This window comes from Nycticebus coucang, chromosome 1, assembly GCF_027406575.1.
Source record: "Nycticebus coucang isolate mNycCou1 chromosome 1, mNycCou1.pri, whole genome shotgun sequence".
In the NCBI taxonomy this organism is placed as follows: Eukaryota; Metazoa; Chordata; class Mammalia; order Primates; family Lorisidae; genus Nycticebus; species Nycticebus coucang.
The window spans coordinates 46,752,359-46,772,350 of record NC_069780.1 but is presented as its reverse complement, the minus strand read 5'-3'; the positions used below and the strand labels follow the sequence as shown (position 1 = coordinate 46,772,350).

Genomic DNA, 19,992 nt, shown 5'->3' with positions numbered 1-19,992 from the left:
TTCTTTTTCCCAGTATATACTGTTGTCTGCTTTGTCAAAGATGAGTTGGGCCTATGCAGACGGTTTTATATCTGAGTTCTTTGTTCTAATCTCGTGGTCTGTGTCCCTATTTCTGTATCAGTACATGCTGTTTTGTTTATTGTAGCCTTGTAGCATATTTTGAAGTCTGGTAATGTGATGCCTCCAGATTTCTTCTTTTTGTTTAAGATTGCTTTGGCTATTTGGGCTCTTTTTTGATTCTGAATGAAGTGTAGAATTAGTTTTTCTAGATCTGTGAAATATTATAATGGTATTTTGGTGGGGATTGTGTTGAATCTGTAAATTCAACTGCCAAATTGAATCTGCCAAATTCAATTTGGGCAGTATGGATATTTTAACAAGATTGATTCTACTGATCCATGATCATGAGATGCTTTTGCATTTGTTTGGATCATTTGTAATTTCTATCATCTGAGTTTCATAGTTCTCCTCATAGAGATCTTTAACCTAACACTAAGTATATTCCTAAATATTTTATTTTATATTTTTATAGGTTTTATAAGTGGTGTTGAGTCTTTGATTTGACTGTTATTGGAATATAAAAATGCTACTGATTTGAATCCATTGATTTTTATAACCTGAGACTTTACTGAATTTATTTATCAATTCCAGGAGTCTCTTGGTGGAATCTTAGGATTTTCTAGATACAAAGATCATATCATCAGTTTGACCTCCATCTTAGTAGGTATTATAAATAGTGCAACAGATTTTCTTATGCATTTTGTACATCTGCAACAGTAATCAGACTTGGTACATACAAAGAACTGGTATGTAAGACGATTTAGTTTATAGTACTTGTTAATGGTTCCTTTGTTACACGAGCACTTGTTAGTGTCATCTGCAGTGACATGGCATTTAAACAGGATGTGCTCCATAGAACATTATAGGTTTGTCAGAGATCATTCAATTACTAAATATCAGTGAAAAGTTTGGTATTTTTTAGAGATCAAAAATTGAATCATGACACCTTTACAAAAGCTTAATTTCATCCGATATTTGTAAAATGTATTACATCTTGGCAACAGAAGTTCTCTGTCCACAACATGCAAGCATTTTACTGCATCTGTTTAAATGAGAGGGTCAGAGTCTTCCCGTGGATTGAATGCCATCAGGTTCTCTGCCATCCTAACCCAAATGGTGCTGTTGAAATCTTTTTAGGCAAAAACATTTATACACTTGGGTATGTACTAATGGCTTACTGCTTAAAATATGCTGTATAGACTTTAGGCTAATGTCTAAATGTTGTGACTTGGGATATAGCTAAAAGGCATTATGCTATCCTAAATAATCTAACTGTGAAGTTATGCTATCCTTTAATAATCCAACTATAAAGTCATGCCGCATGTTGTTTTATCCCAAATTTGTGAAAAACATGAGTTAGGGTAGAATATAATATTTTTGAATAACTAAAGCAGTTCTTTGTTATAATCTAGATGCTCTAAAAACAAAATGCTTCTTTCCTTTTATAATAATGCTTTCTAGTCATTGTAGAAAATTCAAACATCAAAAAAAGATATAAAGGAGAGAGCAAACTTTCTACTGTTCTATGAAAACTCTCCTCAGCTTTTGTAGAATATCTTCCTAGATTTAATTCTATGTGAGTATACCTATACAGCTTAAACACAGTGATATGGTTTGCATTTTGCTTTTGACACTCAAAATGTGTTATGGGTGATTTTTCATATCAAAGAAAAATAAAAAAAATAATTTAATTAATCAGGTTTATATCTTGTTATAGCCATTTAGGTGTTTTTTATTTCTAAAAAACATTGTACAAAAACTTGTTATATATATCTCTAAAAAGGGAATTGGCTACTCAAGGGTGTGCACATTTGTCATTCTGGTGTATAGAGCCACACTACCCAGAAAATTTACTCTCAATCAACACTTTGTGACACCCATCTTCTTCATCTTTGGCAGTCTGATAAGTCACTGATCATATGTTTATTTTTAATTTTTCATTATTTTATTATATTTATGGCTTTAAATATTAATATCATATGTAATCTGACATCTCCAAGTTTTATGTCCTATAATCCAGGCTTGAAATACTTACTAGATGTTTTTTAATGGTCATTTGAACTTGCCCAGAATTGAACTCCTTATCTTTTACTCAGACCTGTTTCTTTCCACTCTTTTCTATATCACAAATCCTGGAGTCCTGCATGCCTCCTCTTTTCTGTATCTCGTGTTTTAGATCCATGTCCCTTTGCAAAACCTGTTGACTTTCATAAAATAAGCAGAATCCTTCTACTTCTCTTCACATCTGTGGCTACCACCCTTGTGGTGTTACAGATGGTATGCCTCATTAGCTCTTGCTTGGTTTATTGCTACTGCTTCTCTGCTTTTTATCTTCCCTACATCTTGTTACCAACACAGCGGATGCAGCATCCTGTTAAGGCGAATGTTAGGTGAATCATGCCACTCATCTCTTCAAAACCCTTTAGAGAATTTACATCTTTTTTCAAGTAAAGAACAGAATGCCTGCAATGGTCAACCAAACTCTACACGATTTACTGCCCCCCCCCCGCCCCTTTATTCTCCCATTTTTCTGGCCTCATCCACCTACTTCTCTGCATCTTTTGTGTGGCTCCAGCCATGCAGGTCTTCCTGGTGGGTGTTTCCCTCCTAGGTCACCCTACTGCTTGCCCTTGCTCCCTCATATGCATCAGGTCTTATTTTAGATGTCACCTTTCAGCTAGAATTTCCTTGACTACTTATTTAAAATTGCCACCTCATTCTCTGAAACATTTCCTATCCTCTTTCTTGCTTTATCATTCTCCATAACATTTATCTCTTTCCAACATAGTACATATTTTATTATTTGTTGTCCTCTCTCTATTAATATAAAAGCTTCATGATAGCTGGGACTTTGTCCTTTTCGTTCATTGTTATGTCCCCAGAATCTGAATAGGACTTGTATACGGGAGGATGAAGTACATAGCCTAGATCTGGCACAAAATAAAATAATGAATAAAATTTTAGGAGTGCTGTTAGGAAAGCAGTTCTTTGCCCATATTCTTGTGGAATTTTTATATTTTCTTTTTAATGTGCCATAACCCCTTATGATAGCAATATTCAACTTTTGTTTTATGTTGCAAATATTTTCTTTGTTATGGAGATTTTTGCTTTACAGTTTTAAATTTGTTTCTCTCATCTGAACATCTGGTTTTCTGCCCTTGCTTAGACACCCTTTTCCAACTATAAAAGGTTATTTTAAAATTTGTTTATATTTTCTTCTAGAACATTTAGGATTTTATTCTTAATTTTGAAAAAATACCTGAATATTGGTGTGGAGTTTATCTTATTGTAAGAGGTTAGTAATAGATCCAATTTTATTTTTTTACAGTTACCTTAAAGCCATTTACTAAATATTCTACTCTTCTGTCACCAATTTGAAAGGCCATATTTTTCCTGTAATATGTACCTAATATTCATATATTTTGCATAATGAAAGAAACTTGTTCTTTTTGTTTTGTTTTTCTATGTGTTTCTACACAGTTTTTTAATTTTGTGACTAAATAGCACATTTGAATCTTTATAATTTATGCTGACTCTTGAATATCTGTTCCCTCAATCCTTTCTCTGTATTTCTCACAACTGAAAACAAGCATGGTAATCTCTTGTTCATTTACGTTATGTTATAGGTAATGCTTGTATTTTGAATATTATGTCTATTAATCTAAGAAAATGTGTTAAGCAGTGAATAAAGTGAATTTCCCTTGAATTATTCCCTTTATTTTATATCGCAGGTATCATAAAACCCATGTGTTATACAATTTGTTTCATTGTACTAAGAGAGCATTGTTCAACCTGTGATATTTTTTTATGAGCCTTTTTATCTTGCCATTCAGGGTATAATAACATTTTATTTACTAATTTGTGCCAAATGGGTTTCTGCTGGTGCATAATAACAGGTGGAGTAAATACGCTTTTACTGCTCTAGTTGTTTTATATTTTATTGTTTTGGATTTTGAATTTTAGATTGAGCTGGTGACGTTTTGTCATTTCTTGTTTACCAGTTTATTTTTATTTGTCTTGCACTATAGTCCTTAATCGTGTTTACTGCATCTGTGCTTGTTGCATCTTTGACAAATTACTGAAACTTTTTGAGCCTTAATTTTTCTCATTTGTAACCTGGGTACAGTAATAGTGTTTTATTCATCAAGTTATTGTCGGAATTAAGTGAAAAAAATCATGTAAAGTGTTTAACATAGTATTTGCCACAATGAAATATTTACTGAATATGACTCAGGGTTAATTATAATGTGAATAAATGCTGTCATGGAATTTAAGGGAAAAGCAGTGCCTGGGACTAAAAATTATTTGAAGTTATTCAGTGAAGTTGAAGGAAAAGGGAGAAAAAAAATTTCCTTTTTAACATTTCCCTTTGTCTATGTTGCAAATTTTGTACCAGCATAAAGCCTGGTCACTAAGAGAAGAGGTTTAGACTTTAGAGAAATTACACGCCAATTCACTTTGCAAAGTAGGTCCTGAGAAATCTCAGTGGGTGTGTTCAGATGAGCAGTTGGAAATAATGGTAACAATTTTCTTTACTGTTTATCAAATTATTAATATGAGAGCTTGAAAACAGTTTTTTTTCTTGTGAACGCCACACGTTTGTGTTTGTAATCTATGGTAGAATAATGTCACAAGAAGAAACTAGCTGTTGTCCAGCTTCCTTTCTTTCCTCTTTCTCATCATGAATCCCAACTAAATATTGTAATGACCCGTTGACTGTAGATTCTCTTGACTCACAGTGTCTTCTCTCTGCAGACCCACTCTGAGGAGAGACCATTCCAGTGTGAGGAGTGCAAAGCTTTGTTCCGGACCCCATTTTCTTTGCAAAGACACCTGCTAATCCATAACAGTAAGTCTCAATTCAGGCAGTTGAGAAGGAAAGGAATTATTTTATGCTTTGAGAATGTAGGCATCCCCCAGGTATACCTGTAAGCAGTCATCTAATCTGCTTTTAATCACTAAAAAGGAATGAAATATCTGCCTTTCTTCTTTTTTTCCTTTATCTTTGCTTTATTTTCCCCTCAAATTATTTTATGAGACATTTCATTTTATTTCTTCCCATTATTTAAAGCTTGTATATAAAATAATTTCTTATAATTAGTAAGATATCTTTGAATTTTGTTTTGAAATACATTTTTGTATCCTTTTAATGATTAAAAAAATGATTCTTTAAAACATGGAGATATCTGGAATGATTTTATTAGCTCACAAACATTTAAAGTTGGAAAGGATCAGAGGATGTGCCTAATTTAAGACCTTAATTTGAGGAGAATCGGGACTAAGACTCAGAAGCCCCGGGGCAGACTCAGGATCTCACAGTATTGAGGAGCCGTGTCCAGGTCTCTGAGAGTCAGGTGCTTTTCCTGCTCACTAACCTGTCCCTGATTTCTGACTTCTTTTGGCAGGGGCATTTTTTTTTTTTTCTTTTGGATTAAGTTGTACACAAATATACCAAGAAAGTCTGACTGTTAGACTAAGAACTCTTTTTAGAACATGATAGACTGTATCTCTGAAGGATGTCACTTCAGTAAGAAGAAGAATGTATGGTTGCTAAGCTGAGTTTTGAAGTAGATTTTCTGTTCAGATATTGAACCAGAGACTTTAATACACTTTGTTTCTAAAATGAACAATAAAATACATATACCGTGGGTAATATTTATATTATTTACTTTTAATTTGAGTTGCTTATCAGTAGAAAATCCTCTATACAAACGAAACTCCTACTGCTACTTAAATTTTTAATATTTCTGAGGAAAGCAAAAAAAAAATTAAACAACTTCAACAATTGATTGCACAGAGCAGTAGCAGGGAAGAATCTTTCCTTTTTTCCCCCTAATGTTTTATTTTTCTTCATTCAGCTTTCAGAACTGAGAAGTTATTAACACAGCTTTCTATTTTCCTTAAATACCACAACTATGTGTTTAAGAAATAAAGTTTGCTGTGGAATAGTGGGAATTTTCCATCTTATTTCACTACCCTTTTGATCAAGAAAAATATCTGTTATGGTGTAAATTTTAAAACGGGGATTTGGGTATGTGAACCTCATCCAAGCTATTAATATTTATCATGGCTAAATTTGGCCTGATGCTCAGAATTTTTCTTCTGAAAGATTAAATTTTACTTCTAATAATAGCAGGGAATTTTTAACAGAAGGAATCTTATACTTTTGATTTAGCTAATTGGTTCTCATGATCTTGAGAAATAGGATTGAAGTGACTGAGTATAGACTGCTGGGCATTATGTGCTTAATGCGGAAATGATCAGCATGGTAATCACAGGCTTTAGGAAGCTGCATCACGACATTTAGCCAGGAAAATCAACTTTGAAAATTGAGTAAGTAAATGAGTTATTTAAGGTAAAGTGAGACATCTGTATGTAAAAAGGAGGGGAAAGCTAGAAATGGTTAAAATAGAGAAGATGAAATTCTTGCCTGACATAATATGAAAGTTAAAACCCATTTAACTTCAAAATATAAAAGCTGTTATTAGAAACTTACACCAGTAGTCTGGCTCAAAATCTAAAGAATTACTTGTCATAATTATTTTGGAAATTGCTATTTCCTAATATACTGAGAATAAAGGGCAGGTTTCTGGCTAGCTTTTGTGTATTAAGACAGGGAAAAATTCTGGTAAATTTAAGACCAAAAAAACTGGTGAAATCAGATAAAATCTCTTGTTAGAATTTAATAATTCTGATAAATTTGGACAAAAAAATCTGCATTTGAAATATTAAAGAAAAACAGCTCATATATTCTTGGTATGCCTTGATGTAGTTTTCGCAAAGGGACCAACATTTTGATTTACTTGATAATTTATGGAGAATGCTTTGATAGGAACAATCTTGGATTTTTTTTTTAAGAAAATCTCAACTCTGAAGTAGATTTATGTTAACATTAACACTTACAATTGCATATCAGTTGGTATTTCCTTATACTCTCACTGATTGTATGCTTTATATGAAAAAATGTGTCAATGAATCTAAACAATATATAAAGAAACAGTAGTTTACAAGGGTAGTACCTGCAACAAAATATGCAAAGGTCAACAAATAAATAATTATTTCAGAATACAGGTAGTTTATGCATGGTTTGGATGAGTTTGTTTTAAATATCCACAGGACTCTAAGAAACCTTAAATTAGAGAGCTATAATTTTAATTGAAAAGGCACAGAAAGGTAGTTTTTCTTCTCCTTTTTCCTTTCTTCCTTTTTGCTCCTCCTTTCCTTGCTCCTTCCTTTCTTCCATTTGGTATAAAAAGAAAATCTTCACCTTTCTAAATTTAATGCTAGTTATAATTAATGGAAGGAAATTGGAAGAACTTGGCTGAAATTGAGGTAATCTCTTATTTAGATACAGAAATGGAGTTATTTCTATATTTTGCCTCATAACCAATATGATATGAGAATCTATGCTAATATAATTGTTTTCTAAAAAGGGAAAATATATTCAAATACTAGTCTGTCTTATATAATCATGTGCTACATATATTTTATACTATCCTGTTATAAAGCACTGTCTTCTAATTATGCACTTTCATTGCTAAAATTGTATTTAAAACGGACTGCTAAAAATTAAGCCTAGGTATTAAAGAAAGCTACAAAGATAGCATGATGCAACAGTTCAAAAGTACTTTAAGATCCCTAAACCTAGCTTCTGGAGTTGCCTTTTCCCTAGGGCTAGGCTAGATAATAAGAAGGTGAAAACTCTCTGACCCAAGGGCTCCAGGGTAGAAAACAGGAACTGCCCGTCTTCAACTGCCTCTCTGGAAGGTGGCCTTCCCCAGCGTCTCTGAGAGCCTGGGAAGCTGTTTCCCCACAGCCAAGGAGTCAGGGAGCTTCCATTCTGGTTAGCCCTCTCCCTCTCTGGGAATGAGAGAATCTGCTCTGCAGCGTGTTGGTCAGCCCTCAGAGGCTTCGCTCCCCAGCTCTGCACCTGCAACCCAGTTCTGCCTGAGCTGCCCCTGTTCACTAGAGGAAATAGAGGCAGCGGTGGGGTTTGAGGGGAGCTTAGGAAGGGATACAAGCTTACTTTGCTTGATAGAGGCCTTGTGTCACTGCAGGAGGCTACTCACTCCAGATGACAGTCTCTGCCCTAGAAATACATACTTTAAAAAATATGTTCATGGTATTTTTAGAAAATTAGCTAATTTAATCCCTGGATTTTCCAGTTAAAGACACTGAAAATGTAAGATTGAAGGACTGTCTCCTGGTCATACAACGCATTGGCAGACATGAAACTGGACTTTGTTATAAAAATTTTGGTAAATTCTTAGAGATAATAAAGCTAACTTTTTGGAGAAAACAATACCAAGTCTGGTATACATGAGGGGTTGTTAATAAGACCCTCTTATTGTGCTTTATGTTTCTCTGACTTTTTTGTTTCTAAGGTGAGAGGACTTTCAAGTGTCATCACTGCGATGCTACTTTTAAAAGGAAAGATACGTTAAATGTTCATGTCCAAGTAGTCCATGAAAGACACAAGAAATACAGGTGTGAGCTCTGTAATAAGGCGTTTGTTACACCTTCAGTGCTGAGAAGTCATAAGAAAGTAAGTAGGAGCTTTCTGTTAGTTTGAATGGATTATATATTTAAGCAAGATGAGAATATATAATCACATTGTAATTTTATAATAATTTAACAACATGCTCACCCAAAATGACAAATGCACTATTTTTTATCAGCATTTCAGAAAATGTTCACTTCCTTCATTCTTCAGAACAGACATATTTTTCTCCATGAAAGAGAACCTCAGAGTTAGATGTCGGTTCTCCATAACCCTTAGCTATGCTAATAGGTGATTGGTACAGAGTATTGGGTGATTGGGAACTTACCAATTTTTATACATATTTGGATTAATGTAGGATTTTTTCTTTTAAAGAAATATGGATATCTTAATAATTTTATTTTTGGAATCTAACTTCTATGTTTTTGGGCAAGTTATTAGACTGAGCCCCTCTAGGTTTGGAATGGTCCTTCATGTTTGCATAGGGAATTTCCTGGTGTAGAACAGGGACTTGTGCTTGTCTAACCTAAATAAAATGATGTTCTTACTTATGGTGATTTGGAAGTTACCTTTTTAATGTTATGCTAATTGGATAATTACCTTAAGCAGATTGACAGTTTGCTTTTTTGGTCAAATAAATACATCTTAAGTAATTTTTTACAATAATAGTTCTTTTTACAGTTGTATAGGGCATCATTGAAAAGAACATACAATTCATTAACATAATTTTTGAAATGGGTAATATTCATATACAGATTTCAGTTATGATATGCTTCTTGAAGCTATAAAACAATTTGCCATAATATGTTTATGGGGGTTGGAATATTATTAAGAATGAAATAAAGTAAAAAATGTAAAGGCACTGTTACATTAATGGTGATGAGTTAATAACCTCTAAAAATTTTTTTTTTTTTTTTTTTTTTTTTGTGTGTAGAGACAGAGTCTCACTTTATGGCCCTCGGTAGAGTGCCGTGGCCTCACACAGCTCACAGCAACCTCCAACTCCTGGGCTCAAGCGATTCTCTTGCCTCAGCCTCCCGAGTAGCTGGGACGACAGGCGCCCGCCACAACGCCCGGCTATTTTTTGGTTGCAGTTCGCCTGGGGCCGGGTTTGAACCCGTCACCCTCGGTATATGGGGCCGGCGCCTTACCGACTGAGCCACAGGTGCCGCCCCTCTAAAAATATTTTTAAAAGAACTTCTGTGCCTGCATTTGAGATAGCAAAATTTATACAGTAGAACCTCTGTAAGGTGCCCCCTTCCGCAAGGGACTGTAACAAACTGGTTAACACAGGAAGGCGATCAACGTAAGGAGTGAGGCCTACTGTACTGATATATACATGTGTATCAGGTCTACACAGGAAATGAGCAACGTAGGGAGGTGGTCAACTATGGAGGTTCTACTGTATTATAACAAATGTAGTTAAAAGTTTTAATGTTAACTTTAGAAAAAACCATGCAAGTAGTGTGAAGAAATGACTCCTGCTCTAGTGTAACTTCTGTTTGAGTGTACCTATACTCAATGCAACCGTTTCTAAAGAACTGAATTCAGTAACTTCCTTTTCCTTTATCTTTAATGCTCAGTAATAATGACACTGTCTCTTAAAAAAAAAAAAAAAAATTCCAGGGCAGCGCCTGTGGCTCAGTGAGCAGGGCGCCGGCCCCATATACCGAGGGTGGCGGGTTCAAACCCAGCCCCGGCTAAACTGCAACAAAAAAAAAATAGCCGGGCGTTGTGGTGGGCGCCTGTAGTCCCAGCTACTCGGGAGGCTGAGGCAAGAGAATCGCTTAAGCCCAGGAGTTGGAGGTTGCTGTGAGCTGTGTGACGCCACGGCACTCTACTGAGGGCAATAAAGTGAGACTCTGTCTCTACAAAAAAAAAAAAAATTCCAATATAATAGTCTTTCAACTTTCTTTGCTTGAATTACTTTTTTGCATAAATTTTACATTATTTTATTGTTTTTCAATAAATGAGGTTAAAGTACAGTGAGTTTTCAAGAGAGATTTTATAGTTTGTCTGCAAATGATATATTGTCACAGGGTATATTTGTAGTGTTGTTTATTGTCACATTATGCATTTATCTAGCATTTTCTCTTTTAAATTTTTTTTTAATTTCAACTATTAAGGAGGGCCTGACATGGTGGCTCATGCTTGTAGTCCTAGCACTCTGGGAGATGAAGGCGGGAGGATTGCTTGAGCTTACGAGTTTGAGACCAGCCTGAGCAAAAAGTGAGACCCCTGTCTCTATTAAAAACAGAAAACCTGAGGCAAGAGGATCACTTGAGTCCAAGAGTTGGATGTTGCTGTGAAAACGGCACTCTACCCAGGGTGACAGCTTGAGACTGTCTCAAAAAAAAAAAAAAATTAAGGGGGTACACATGGTTACCTAGATTGCTTTTGTAATGCTTCAGTCATGGCTATAAATGTCCCCACCACCCAAGTAGTGGTCATTGTACCTGCTAGGTAAGTTTTTGCCTCTCCTCTCCTCCCCACTCTTCCCTGCCCCCACTGAGTTGCACTTCCCTCTGTGCACATCCAGCACTGTTCTTACAGTGGGAAGTTTCTGTAATTTCTTACCCATGTTTAAGGTGGTTAGGCATTATACCTTTAATGTCTTTTGAAAGTGGCTAACCAAATTCTGCACCCAATTGTTAGGCATATTTTTGAGCAAGTAATATTTTAATTTGTTTTATTGATATACTGTTAACATCTTCTAGTTTAAAACTTCTACTACTGACAAGTGCCTTAGGTCATGTACATAAACAGTGTCATACTTAAGTAACAGCAAAAGAAAGCCTGTGATTTTAGAAAGATATTATAAATAAATTGGTAGTTACCTGTTTGGAATAATCATGTGTAATTAATAATGATATAAGTATATATATAATTTCTAAAAAACATACTAATCAAGAAAGATTTGCCATATTTTGCTTCTTATGTCAGGGAATGAGAAGAAGATAGGTGTATTACATGTCTAAGTGAAAACATTGTAACTTGCACTTTAAACTGAGCCATCCCGTGGGCCAGCGGAGTAAAGCCTTTTACTGAGTATAAAAATGTATAACTCTTTTGTTTAAGAGCCTATGGTGAAAATGGAAAGTTAAGTACCTGCTAAATGCAGAATCAAGGAGCTGCTTGTATACAGTGTTGCTGACTCGCATAGTAGTTGATTAAGACTATATTTCTCAAACTTGAGTATAACATAAATCCTTTCAAGTGGGGAAAAAACCTCTAATACAAGATACAGATGTTGACTAAGCTATTCAGTTTATAGCTCTTTTAAAAATTGCAGATGCAACAGTACATATCTGTAAAGTACACATAAAGATTATATGATTGCAAATTTATAAATTCAATACCAAGAAGGATATGAAACCAGGTACATTAAAGTTAACAATCTAATATGGAAGATCATAACCTTTTGCTATATCAGCAATTCTTTGAAGTTGTTGGGCGATATGGTCATGGCCCCTTCCCTTTCTCTCTGTCCTAGTTTAGTCAGTTTTCCCTTCTGAGAACATGACTTTTTTTTTTTTTTCATTAGTCCAGGGCAATTCAAATAATAATACTTGCCAGTAATTTCTATAACAAATGCAAACACAGGCCCTGGGAACTCTGTTTCATGATTATAATCCAGATAATATACTATTTGCTTCTATAAAATTTTAGATTATCATTGAAAAGACATTCTAAAGGCAGTTTCATAGAGAATGTTCAGGAGTTCAGACTTGCCTCTTGCTTCCCTTTTTTCTCCTCTTAAGTTTGAGAAACACAGGAGCTTTAGAAATAGTTCATCCGCTCATTTATTGGAATGATCTGTTTTGATGTTGGGAGAAAAGCTGGCCTTTTGATGAGACGGTGAGGCCAGTTTAAACCTTTCCATTTGCTGCCCCTTTTGGGGAGGCTCACTCCTTTTTCTTTGAACTTTCCAACATTTATTGAAACTTGGTTTTGATGATACTCATTCACCGTTCCTCCCGTGTGATTGTTTTATGCCTAGATTAAAGGTATATTGAGGGCAGAAATGGTCTTTCCCATTGACTGCTCAATTAATACTTGCTGATTTTAAAGGTCAAATCAGATTTATATTCCTTTTTGCTTTGCAGTAAAACCAGTCTAGTCAGACAGCATAACGAAAGTAACAGATGACTTTATTGAGATTAATTCTGTTCTCAAGAGTTAAATACACACCAAGAATGTGAAAAATGCTTCAAAGGAAGTATTTCTTGGCAGCAGTCAAGGGCAGCAATAGCCCCGTTTTGATTATGTGATTTTGCTAGCTTTTACTGGTTTTATATAATTTAATCATTTTTAGATGGGGCGCCATAAGGGCTTAAAAAGTGAATTACAGAATTATTTTCAAATTAACACTAAGGCATGATTTTTTTTTTTTTGAGCCAGTGGGACTATGTATCATAAATTTAAAAAAATCTCATTGTGCTATTAAATCATTTTAATGAAACATAATCCCAGAAAATAAGGATTTATTGTTGTTAAAGGCACTTAATCATCTTCACTTAATTCTTCGTATTTATCCTCAACTTTCTGATTCCTTTACATTTAGACACATACAGGAGAAAAGGAGAAAGTCTGCCCATACTGTGGCCAGAAATTTGCTAGCAGCGGCACCCTGAGAGTTCACATCCGGAGTCACACAGGTATGAGGATGGTCCCACTGGCGAGGAAAGCAACTCGGAGAAACCGCATGCTTCCAAGACAGGAAATACTGTCACAGCACAAAATATCTCCCAGATTAAGAATCAATCCTGTCTGTTTTCTCTCATTTAAAGTATTATAAAACCCAGTTTCTTATTCTAGAACAATTTCAAATAAGTGTATTTTTTCAAATTAAGTAAAATGTCTAAAATGAACATTGGGTTTTCAATGTTCGATTGTGATATAACTTACCTCATATATGATTTTAACAGATGGAATAGGGAAAAACAGTTCCATTTTTAAATAGAAGGTTAAGGGCTTCCTCTTGTAATCCCTCCTATAACTCCTGTCAAATGTGACCTTTTAAAATTGAAAAAGTCCTTGGAATGTTGCTTGAATGCTGTAGGGTTTTATTGCAGGCAAGAGTATCGTGACTGTAAAGTCTGTTAAGCCATGGATTTCTTCCTAAAGGGTTCCCTTCTTTTCTTACCAGTTCTTATGAAATTTCTCCACTATGTCCTAGTGAGAAGTGAAGGAAAAAGTAAATATTCTTGAAAGAACCTTTCCGGGATTTTATTTATCATGTAGACAAGTACTTAAAAAAACTTGAAAGAATACTTAATTTTGGTAACTAGATGATTTTACATTAGTCTGACAACTTTTGTCCATAGCCAGACAATTTATGTGGTGAGCTCTGTAACTGGATTGTATAGCTGAAGCTTCCTAGTAAAGAGCCATGGTGTTTGTCTTGTTTACCACTGAATCCCAGCACTTAGCACAGTGTCCAACGTAATAACTATGTTGTGAATGAAGAAATAGTTTTAAGTAGGCCAAAGAAACATTAGACATAGGTAGAGGAAGGGGTAACAGTGGAACATAAATTCTTATTTTGGAAATTTTCTGACCAAAGCTAAAAGACAAATGGTCAACTTAGTATTTGTTATCTTAGAATAGGCACTTAAATACTTTTAAATGAAAAGCATGATCCAGAACAGATGGCTATGGAATAATGTTGATCTAAAGAAGGAAAGAAGGCCGTATTGATTAGAAGTCATCTAGAGAAAAAGCGAGGCTTTCAGCACAAGGTTTTGCTGAAGCAGAGTGGCAAAAAGAAGGGGAGGGAGAAGCGCGAGGAAATGAGCAACAGAGAGCCATGGTGAGGACAGGTGTGCTTGAAGGAGCGCCAGTGTGGCTAGCACCTGTGTCCTGATGGTGCAAAAGAAGCAAGTAATTGATGATGGAGAGGCAGAGGGTTCTGAAGGTTGGAGTCAACCCCTGCAATCGAGTGGTGTAGGTATTCTTTGATGTCATTGGGCAGCACTCTCTTTTGTGTGTATTTGGGGCTGGTGTGGAGTTGGGGTGAGGTCAGGGCAAGGATGAAATCAACAGCTATCCACTCTGTATATCAGTAATTCTTGGAAGATCTCTTTGTGACACACTTAGAGACTTCATGTCTTTATGTGCGTACTTGTGCATATAATTTATATATGGGAAGATGGCAGTTAAGCAATAGGTAAAGTATATTATATCTGGATATCAGAGTAATAAGTTTTTAATAATGCCCATGATGTAATTGTATTATGTTTAATATAGTGTGTTTTTAAAAACTTGGATCTTACATTGTTCAGAATACATGAAAACATAAGATTCTAGCACAGGAAAGATGAACCCAGTCAAGTTAAGCACTTGATTATTTCCAAACAGTTCCATTCTTGAGAATTCATTTTACTCATTAGCTTAAACTAGTAATTACTCCTAAAATTTTAATTATTATTATCCTTTACGAAGTTGCAATAAGAGGATTTTTTTTTGAGCTTCAAGAATTCTGTTAAAAATGTTAAATATATGTCATGTTTTTATTGTCTTAATACCACGCTCTAATCTATGTTGTGTATAATTTAAAGAATATTCTAAAATCAAAATAATTTTATGTATGATTTTGTTATTTATTGTGTGCATGAATCTGGGTCAAATGTTCATATAGATTCTGTCCTATTAAATATGGCTTCTGATCAAGAGAACTGTCCATCTAAATTCAGACAGCAGTGCTGAGGCACAGTGAGCCAATATAGATCTATCTCAATCTATGATCACATAGATTGAGACAGATTTTATACATGTATATACATATATATACACACACACATATATATGTAATTAAGAGGGAATGGATGTATATGTTTATGTATGTCCACATAAATAATTGTATAACTAATAGTTTATCTAGTTATTTATGTATAGCTAGGTTTTTCTGTTTAAAATAAGAATTATTTTACTTTTTTTATGATTCCTTTTTGGGGTTATTTTATTGTCAAACCTATGCTTTCAATGACAACTGCCTGGCACTGTGGCTTCAGGGTGTTGGAAGTGGTTGGTGCCTGTAGAATGTGGCTGACTGCAAAGACCTGGCTGGTGGCTGGTGTCTGGGCTTCCATAATGGTCTTGGCACAGATTTCTCTTCTGCATGAACAAATGATGCATTTGCTTTTCTTTTATTTGCTTTGTTCTATCCCCCAACCAATATGCATACATTTATTCTCCTAAGCTACAACCCAACTTAAAGATCACTGGGGCTTATGCAGTTATTTCACTACTGTAACAGCTATGCTCTTAATATTTTCAGTTCCGTAAATTCGTTTGTTTCTCTCTTTATATTATTTTTCTTTATGAAGGCGTGTGGTTTGATTAGACCCTTTCTTAATGCTAGGTCTAGTGAGTTATGGATGTGCGTTTAGGAAGCATTTAGTTATATATAATCTAGGGAGGACACAGTGAAGTGGGAGGAGGGTGAGGGAAGCTCGGGTGGGGACAGTCAGGAGAGGACAGCTGATGGAGCAGCTGAGGAGGCTTCTGTGGAGCAGGGCCCTCTGGATCATTGAGACCACTGTTATACATCACCATACATTTCAAGTGCTTTCAGCTTAATTTCTGAGTATTACAAAGACAGTACTTAAGGTTTAGGATTTAATAAAATTGATAAATTTACTTCGTCAAGGCTGTTCTCAACTGAGACTGGCATTTATTTCTTCTGTGAATGTGAGGCTATGAAGGCAGTGTTACAGTCTGCCCACTGTCTTGGTAGATACCAAGGCACAAGCAGTTCTACCACCCTTTTGTACCATTAGTGTAAATGTTAAGGTGGTAAAAAATGGCAAATAATGTCCTATTATGTAAAAGTTCTTCTGACCTTGTGGCCCTCTAGGAGTACACAGGCCGTATTTTGGGAACTAATACTCTTGATGTCCCCCTTAACCAATGGCAAATACCCAGAAAAAAAGTGGTGTGTGTGTGTGTGTGTGTATGTGTGTGTGTGTGTAGGGAAAACAGTGTTGGCCTGTGCCCCTGAGGACCCAGCTGGCAGAGGACAGACACTCTGACAGGGGCCGTTTCTGTTATTCGATTGCTCAGAGTAGTATTGTTTCTCACTGTGGCTCTGGCTTTCTTTCTTTTTTTTTTTTTTGTGAGTAGGGCGCTGTCCCCATATACTGAGGGTGGCAGGTTCAAACCTGGCCCCGGCCAAATTGCAACAAAAAAATAGCCGGGCATTGTGGCAGGAGCCTGTAATCCCAGCTACTTGGGAGGCTGAGGCAAGAGAATCACCTAAGCCAAAGAGCTAGAGGTTGCTGTGAGCTGTGACACCACGGCACTCTACCAAGGGCGACAAAATGAGACTCTGTCTCTTAAAAAAAACCAAACAGAGGGAGGCGGAGCAAGATGGCAGCCGAGTAACAGCTTCCTTGCATCTGGGCACCGTGAGTCTGGGGAGATAGGACTCCAGGCATCTCTGGCTGGTGGGAACTGCCTGGTATCACTCCTATGAGGATACAGGGAGTCAGCGAAAGACTTCTGGACCCCAAGAGGAGGACTAAAACAGTGGAAAACCGGCAAGTGGTCACGTGTGTTCAATCCGTCTAAACCCGCCCACAACTGTAAGTTCAGTAGCAGCGAGACTGCAAACCAGAAAGGCCTTACCTGTGAACTGTTTTGATGTCCTTGGACTTGGCACTGAGTTGAACTGCCCTGGGGAAGGCCTGAGCGGGAGTGCGGAGAACTTTGGCCGTTGTCTAGGGCCCCAGTCTGAGCCGCTGAGCCAGACGGAGCTAATAGTGTTTGGCGGTGGGTCACACGGAACCATTGCCAGTGATCTGCCCCGGCAAGCTCCGCCCTCAGGGTCGCAGAGCTAGAAACGGGTGGGAGCTTATAACCCAGCAACCAAGTACCCTAAGGGTGGGGTCTGAGCCGTCTTGCAGCCCTAACCCTCAGGGGCAGAATGAGACCGGTTTTGGCACACTGGGTAAGTGGATAGCCACTTCAGCAGTGATTCCAGCGAGAAAGCTGGGCAAGCTTCTGCTCAGCAAGTTTACAAGTTCAAAGTGCCTTTTAAGTGGGCTGAAGAGAGATTTAGGGTGTCTACCTGCTGGGGTTTGAGAAATCAGCAGCCTCCAGTTGTATCAGAACTGTGACTAACATCTCATACCCCAGAAGACCACGTGTTGCCCAGACAATATTCAATAACATATACAAACTGCTTTGTTTTTGGTTGTGTATTTTTTTCTTTTTTTTTTGTTTATTGTGACGTTGTTGATGTTCTTTTGTTTTTTAATTTCAATCTTTTCCATACAGATCCCTTTTTCTTTCTCAATTTTCCTAGTTTAATTATAATTTCCCATTGCTGCCTTTTTTAATAACAACTTCATTTTTGCTAGTGTTTCTACCCCTATCATTTGTTTTTTCACCCAATTGTATCCCTGTAAAGTTTTCTGTTTGCTTGTTTTGGTTTGATTTATAGCATTTTTGTCTTTCCTCTCTACTTGGTGGAGGTGGGGTACTGTGTCTGATCAGGTTAGCAAAGAGCTGCTGACCTCAAGGGAACCACCCAACTGGGCACCCCCAGAAGGTGGGGTTTTTTAAGGTTGTGTCAAAGTACCCTACTGTACACCTATATTGCCCTGTCTCCCTCTTTCTGTACCTCTCTTCTTTTTGTCAATATTCCTTATCCCCACCCCCTCTCCTTTCTCTATCTTTCTGTTTTTTTCTTATCACTCGGTCCTCCTTTCTTTCATCCCTTTTTTGCTCCTCAACCTTCTCACCTTCTGATCCTGTAACCCTTAGTCCACAGGCACAAGAACTTAAAGAGCAAGAGGAAGTGAAAGGAAAATTAGGGCAAGGAAACAGATAAAAGAAATCACTCATGAGGAAGAATCAGCAGAAAACTCCAGGCAACATGAAGAACCAGTCCAGAACAACCCCGCCAAGGGACCATGAGGTAGCTACTGCAGAGGATTCCACCTATACAGAAATGTTAGGAATGACAGAAAGGGAATTTAGAATACACATGTTGAAAACAATGAAAGAAATGATGGAAACAATGAAGGAAACTGCTAATAAAGTGGAAAATAACCAAAAGGAAATCCAAAAACAGAATCAAATCAGAGATGAACGATATGAAGAATATAAAAAGGATATAGCAGAGCTGAAGGAAATGAAACAGTCAATCAGGGAACTTAAAGATGCAATGGAAAGTATCAGCAACAGATTAGACCATGCAGAAGAAAGAATTTCAGAGGTAGAAGACAAAGTTTTTGAGATAACTCAGATAGTAAAAGAGGCAGAAAAGAAGAGAGAGAAAGCAGAACGTTCACTGTCAGAATTATGGGACTTTATGAAGCGTTCCAACATACGAGTTATAGGAATTCCAGAAGGGGAAGAAGAATGCCCCAGAGGAATGGAAGCCATACTAGAGAATATTATAAAAGAAAATTTCCCAAACATCACCAAAGATTCTGACACACTGCTTTCAGAGGGCTATCGGACCCCAGGTCGCCTCAACTCTAACCGAGCTTCTCCAAGACACATTGTGATGAATCTGTCCAAAGTCAAGACAAAAGAAAAGATTATGCAAGCTGCCAGGAGTAAGCGCGAGTTGACCTACAGGGGCAAATCCATCAGAGTGACCGCAGACTTCTCTAATGAAACTTTCCAAGCAAGAAGACAATGGTCATCTACCTTTAATCTACTTAAACAGAACAATTTTCAGCCCAGAATTCTGTACCCTGCTAAGCTAAGCTTCAAAATTGATGGAGAAATCAAATCATTTACGGATATACAAACATTGAGCAAATTCGCCACAACAAGACTGGCTCTACAGGAAATACTTCAACCTGTTCTGCACACTGACCACCACAATGGATCAGCAGCAAAGTAAGAACTCAGAAATCAAAGGACAGAACATAACCTCCACACTGATGCAAAAGATAAAACTAAGCAATGGACTCTCACCAAATAAGACGAATAGAATATTACCACACTTATCAATTATCTCCATAAATGTTAATGGCGTGAATTCCCCACTGAAGAGACATAGATTGGCTGACTGGATTAAAAAACACAAGCCATCCATTTGCTGTCTGCAAGAAACACACCTGGCTTCAAAAGACAAATTAAAGCTCTGAGTCAAGGGTTGGAAGACAATTTTTCAGGCAAATGGAATTCAGAAGAAAAGAGGAGTTGCAATCTTATTTTCAGATACATGTGGATTTAAAGCAACTAAAGTCAAAAAAGACAAAGATGGTCACTTTATATTGGTCAAGGGAAAAATACAACAAGAAGATATTTCAATTCTAAATATTTATGCACCCAATTTAAATGCTCCCAGATTCTTGAAGCAGACCTTACTCAGTCTGAGCAATATGATATCTGATAATACCATCATAACAGGGGACTTTAACACACCTCTTACAGAGCTGGACAGATCCTCTAAACAGAAATTAAAGATA

The 19,992-nt window shown here is 36.5% G+C and overlaps 1 protein-coding gene across 4 annotated transcripts in view; it reads left to right on the top strand.

Annotated features, from left to right (window-relative positions):
* The window catches only part of PRDM5 (PR/SET domain 5), a 243,486-nt gene that overhangs the window by 116,329 nt on the left and 107,165 nt on the right, over positions 1–19,992 (top strand). For all 4 annotated transcript variants that reach the window (XM_053573313.1, XM_053573370.1, XM_053573353.1 and 1 more), the window contains 3 exons: positions 4,816–4,909; positions 8,445–8,605; positions 13,125–13,218. In XM_053573313.1, the coding sequence (XP_053429288.1) occupies positions 4,816–4,909; positions 8,445–8,605; positions 13,125–13,218 (349 nt within the window). The remainder of the gene's footprint in view (positions 1–4,815; positions 4,910–8,444; positions 8,606–13,124; positions 13,219–19,992) is intronic.